Source organism: Salvelinus sp. IW2-2015, linkage group LG4p (genome assembly GCF_002910315.2).
Source record: "Salvelinus sp. IW2-2015 linkage group LG4p, ASM291031v2, whole genome shotgun sequence".
NCBI classification, from domain to species: Eukaryota; Metazoa; Chordata; class Actinopteri; order Salmoniformes; family Salmonidae; genus Salvelinus; species Salvelinus sp. IW2-2015.
Window position 1 is genome coordinate 4,713,336 of NC_036841.1, and position 5,745 is coordinate 4,719,080.

The window sequence follows — 5,745 nt, forward strand, 5'->3', positions numbered from 1 at the left end:
ACAAATGTAAATCACTATCCACAAATGTAAATCACAATCCACAAATGTAAATCACAATCCACAAATGTAAATCACAATCCACAAATGTAAATCACTTTCCACAAACAAACACAATTTGATTTGTATATCGATATATTGCATTAGATTTTTTTTATTACAACAGATATGCAGGTAATTTCCAAGGGCCTTAAGTAAAATGACTACCATAAGATTTGTACATAGGAGAGATATGCGCAAACATGACAGTTATGGCAAATTATGTACATTTCTTGTGTTACTTTTTGATTGATTCGATTTTTTAAAACTTTAGTTTATTTAGTAAATATTTTATTTAGTAAATATCTATTTCTTGAACTGCATTGTTGGTTAGGGGCTTGTAAGTAAGCATTTCACTGTAAGGTCTACACCTGTTGTATTCGGTGCATGTGACAAATTTGATTTGATTTGATACACATCAATATTAAAAGCAGCACGTCAGTAAAGGACATGTACATGACACAAGTAAAAAAAATAAAAAAAATAGAGTGCAATACATCAAACGACGGCCAATAAATAAGTATCAAAATACTTAATGTAAGACAGAATCCTTCCTTACATACTGCAACGCCAACTAGTGACATCAGGTGACAACTAGAAACAACTACATGTCTCAACAACCAGTTMATCTATTTGTCCTTTGAACTCCTCTTGGGACACCAGGTACTGGAGTTTTAGGTTGGCATGCAGATAACACCATGACAGTGAACTGTTTGCTTTCATCATAACTCAAACCATATCCTCTCATCATTCATCAGGAGGTAGAGACCCTGACAGCCCACTGGAACCTGTACATCAACTTGGGAGGATTTGCAGTGGGGCTGTTTGTGGTGACTCTGCTTGGCTCCTGGAGTGACCAGGGGGGCCGGCGGCTCGTGCTCATCCTGCCCAGCCTGGGTCTGGCCCTGCAGGCTGGAGTCTACCTGCTGGTCATGTACCTCAAGCTGCCCGTGGCCTGGTTCCTCCTGGGCAGGCTGCTCTCGGGCCTCTCAGGTAGGGATATGTCCTGTATTGATAAGAAGATGGGACACCATTATGTTAGCTTCAGGAAGATCTTTACTAAGATATAACCAGATAATACATCATGTCCAACTCAAGTTTTTCAGAATCAATTAGTTGCACGGGCCAATTAATCCACTTTTTTAAAACACTTTTTTTGATCAATGTGGGCATCCTTGACCGACTTATCGATTAATCAACAAACTCATCCTTACTCTCAGGCGACTTCAACACCATCCTGGCAGGCTGCTTTGCCTATGTGGCTGACACCAGCGACAGGGGCTCCCGGACGTTCAGGGTGGCAGTGCTGGAGGCCTGTCTGGGACTGGCTGGCATGCTGGCCAGTATCATAGGGGGGCAGTGGCGGCGGGCACAAGGGTAGGATATATCATGTTAAGATGGCCCAAGGTAGCTAGCTATCTGTGGATGAAAAACATATCACTCTCATATTCTTCTTCAATTCATTTTTTGATTACAGTATGTTTGTAAGCCTCTTAACTGGATAACACTTATACCTCTCATGGGGACTTGATCCATACTGAAATAACCAAATTCCCCACCCTTTCTTTTCCTCCYCAGGTACATTAACCCATTCTGGCTGGTGCTGGCCACTAACCTGGCTGCTGCCCTCTATGCCTACCTGTTTGTCCCCGAGTCCGTCACCCCTGACCCCAGTGCCAAACTCTTTACCACCCGTCACCACCGYGCCGTCTACCGCCTCTACTCTGCACTAGGCGACCCCACCGAGGTCGGCAGTTACACAAAATGGAGGAGGTACAAACTGTGGCTCTACATCTTCTGCTTCTTCCTGGTGGTGACGGTCCACTTTGGCAGCCGCGAGCTGTATGTTCTATATGAGCTGAGCTCTCCGCTGTGCTGGGGCCCAGGGCTGATCGGCTGGGGGTCTGCAGCCCAGAACCTGGCCTACCTCAGCAGCTTTCTGGGGTTGAGGACCATGCAGCGATGCCTAGAGGACTCCTGGGTGTCTCTGGTGGGACTGGCCTCAAACATGACCGGCCTGGTGGTCATCTCACTGGCCAACACTACTGAACTCATGTTCACAGGTGAGAGGCTATCCCAGAAAACAAAACGAGTTAAAATTACATCATTACAACCAGATTACAATCAGTTTAGAGTTTACTAGATGTGTTGACCTTTTTCACAGTTTATTATTAGTCTTAGTGAACATGTGCTCTTGGCTCAGCTAGCAACAGTATAAGTCAGCAGTATTACCCGATGGTGTCTGGAGAACAGTGCACAGGGAGAAACGCTCTAGTTGCACACAGTAAGACACCTGTCTCCCAGAGTACTAGATCAATTAACCTGCCCTGGAGGACTTCTGTTTTCTCTCTCCTCCTGTCTGGTTTCTTCCACAGAGATCACACAGCTGGGTAGAGGTCACAAAACTCACTGCTTATTCACTGCCTTCTAGTGATGGTGATAGATTATACATGGAAAATCCCCTTCATCATTGTTGTGTGTCCATTCCCCAAGTAAACTTCCAACTTCCACCTTTAACAGGTAAATGTGTGTCTACTCCCCTTCTCTAACAGGCTATGGGCTGTGCTTCCTCTACATGGCAGCCACTCCAGTCCTCAGGGCCAAGCTGTCCAAGCTGGTGGGGCCTGAAGAACAAGGTGAGAGAGCGCTTTTAAAAGAAGGCCCTTAGCTGGGATATATTCACAATATGTCACGGCCTCTCATGTATACAGTTTCATAGTGCTCTATGACTACATCTATAAGGTGCTGTAAATGTTCATAAGGTAGCATAACACTTCATAAGAATATGCTTTAAGTGCTACGTGCTATTTCCTGTCCTGTGTGTGTTTCAGGTGCGTTGTTTGCGTCGGTGGCCTGTGTGGAGGGGCTGTGTTCCTTGGTGGCCAGCAGCCTCTTTAACTCTCTCTACCCAGCCACCCTGCACATCATGAAGGGATTCCCCTTCCTGTTCGGAGCCCTCCTCCTCCTCATCCCCACAGGGATCATTGGGTAAGTCCTTCCTTACCTGAAATTCCAATTTCAGTTRTCCTCATTTAAAACACTGAGGCCATAAATACCTTGTGATTCATGCATGTTGTTGTGTGTTTAGGATAGTTGAGTGTCGGGATCAGAGGACAGACAGAAGAGAGGACTCTGCAACATCCTGACACTGACAGACAGACGGGTAGTAGATAAACTTCCTAACATCACAGCTTGAGCCTGGAAGGCCACAGCCTCTGCTGCCCTACATAGATCTTTTTACCAGTGTGCTGGAGAGGTAGCTGACTGTCATTCGACCAAACAGAGTTTGGATTCCGTGGCTTCAACACCAAAAGACCAAGACCAAAAAGCTGGAACCACCAGCCAACCCCCCATGTCAGACATCACTGTGCACTACGTCATCTGATACTAGAAGAGAAAGAGGTCTGAGTTCCCTGTTGTATTTTAAACTGAAAACCTAATGTGAGCTGACATACAATTGTGGTCAAATAATACCCACAGTACTATATCAAACTATCCAAGGGCATGCAGAAAATACATGACTCAGAAAATATGAAATTCAATAACAGTGCATCTCAATGTCACCATAGCATGCGAGCAGCAGATAGATCGACTTTAGCCCAACTTGTCCAGACTCAACCATTAGTATCTCTGAACAAAACGAGACCCATCCGTTTCTAACAGCAGTCAGGGAGTACTGAGTTACACTGCTTACAGTTTACTGTCATCCCTCCATTCAACAGATAGCTCAGTCTAACCCCTTAAGTGCCCTAACACAGCAACCCTGTCACCCCTCCATACTATGCAATGATCGGCAAGTCTCTCTGTGTGTGTGTGTGTGTGTGTGTGTGTGTGTGTGTGTGTGTGTGTGTGTGTGTGTGTGTGTGTGTGTGTGTGTGTGTGTGTGTGTGTGTGTGTGTGTGTGTGCCAATAGATGGCCTAGTCTAAACTCCCTGCTCCCTAAAGTGTTCTCACATAGCAACACATGATAACCCCAGCACAAGGCCACAGCTAGCTCACATACACGACCACACACACTGTCCTGGGTTCAACCCTCAGTAGCACAGGGGGCAACCAGATCTCTTATAACACATTTAAAAGGATGCAACAGAAGCTGAGGGGTTGCGGCCAGGGGGAGAGTTGAAGCATTACTGTCACTCAGTATTTGTGATGATATATTTTGATTTACTGTTAGGGAGAAGTAAGGCCTGTGATAGGCCTACTGGCTTTCTGTCTTCTGAAATCATGTAACCAATCATCAAATCAAATCAAGTTTATTTTATATAGCCCTTCGTACATCAGCTAATATCTCGAAGTGCTGTACAGAAACCCAGCCTAAAACCCCAAACAGCAAGCAATGCAGGTGTAGAAGCAYGTGTGTTCAATGCACTGACTGGAAGTTGCTTTGGATAAGAGTTTCTGCTCAGTATTGTGAATTGATTTTATTGTCTGCACCGTACAGTATTACTGATTTTTAAATACTGTGAATGATATTTATCATCTTTAGAAAATGGAATGAATGAATGATTGAATCATGCCAATKATATATTTGACACTTAAAGTTAAGTGGCTTCTTATGAAATATTATTGCCTCATAAAACATTTATAGCATCTTGTAGATGCTGATGTGGAAAGCCAATTATATATTTGATAACATTTAACTGGCTTCTTATGAAATGTTATTGCCTTATAAAACATTTATAGCACCTTGTAGATGCAGAAGTGGAACATATGAAACTCTACAATAAAGCAAGCCACAAARGGTCATGGTATATGATGAGTGTTTCACAACTAGGGGCCTTCTGCCTCATGACTTACTGTTTTAGTATACCGTTTCATAATACCATTGAATCTATTAGCTGCTATGAATATGTTAATAATAATAATAATAATAAGGCAATATAACGCTTCATAAGAATCCATTTCAAGTACAGTGTTGCACTGTATTTTAATGCACAGAAAGATTCACAGATTTACTGTATCCTGAGGTTAGTTGTTTTTATTGCGTCACTATATTGTAAAATGACAACAATGCCTAAATCTTGAATAAAGAAAGTAAACAAGAACATGCCTATGTATACAGTATTTAATCAACATACCTGTATTAAGAGCAACACATATATTAAGGCAACAGGGGAAATCGCCCAGAAGAGCCATCAAAACAGTGTCAAGATATAGCTAGCAGTGCTGAGAGCAAATACTGTAGCTTGGGACTGAGGTGACATTTTTTGTTTTCCTTTTTCCCACACCATGTAGTACTGTGTGGRTACATAAGTATCTACTGTACATCACTAACAGATATGAATCTACAAAACAAACACGTCACTAATAACCTAATAATYCCATGTTTAAAGTAAAGTGTTAGCATTCCACTTCATTGAATTATAAATACAATAACCTGGTGATTTTATCACTTCTGTGCTCATTTTGCAACACTTGGTTGGTAATATCTAAACTGATAATCAGAAACTGCATGATTGTTTTGTTAGATGTTTTTCTGATCATGTCACAGATAATAGTATAGACTTCAAATGATTTAGACAGGGGTGGTGCATGCTGGTCTAAAAAGGATCCTCAATGTGAGCCATGCATACAGTATTTAGCGCTGCCCTCAATGTGATATCATTTATCTACTGAATTGTTTCTATCCAATAGATACAAGCCAGTAAACTAAGGCTGACTGTCAAGCAGCCAAATCAATTACAGAATCTCTTTTGGCGTGAGGAAGGA

The 5,745-nt window shown here is 42.6% G+C and overlaps 1 protein-coding gene across 1 annotated transcript in view; it reads left to right on the forward strand.

The window, feature by feature from the left end:
* LOC111959404 (proton-coupled folate transporter) overlaps window positions 1-5,081 on the forward strand; it is an 8,158-nt gene extending 3,077 nt beyond the window's left edge. Inside the window, exons 2-7 of the mRNA XM_023980921.2 lie at window positions 795-1,029; window positions 1,257-1,413; window positions 1,615-2,099; window positions 2,589-2,672; window positions 2,868-3,024; window positions 3,125-5,081. Coding sequence (XP_023836689.1) covers window positions 795-1,029; window positions 1,257-1,413; window positions 1,615-2,099; window positions 2,589-2,672; window positions 2,868-3,024; window positions 3,125-3,182 — 1,176 coding nt within the window. The 3' untranslated portion in view covers window positions 3,183-5,081. The remainder of the gene's footprint in view (window positions 1-794; window positions 1,030-1,256; window positions 1,414-1,614; window positions 2,100-2,588; window positions 2,673-2,867; window positions 3,025-3,124) is intronic.
* Window positions 5,082-5,745: the final 664 nt, after the last annotated feature.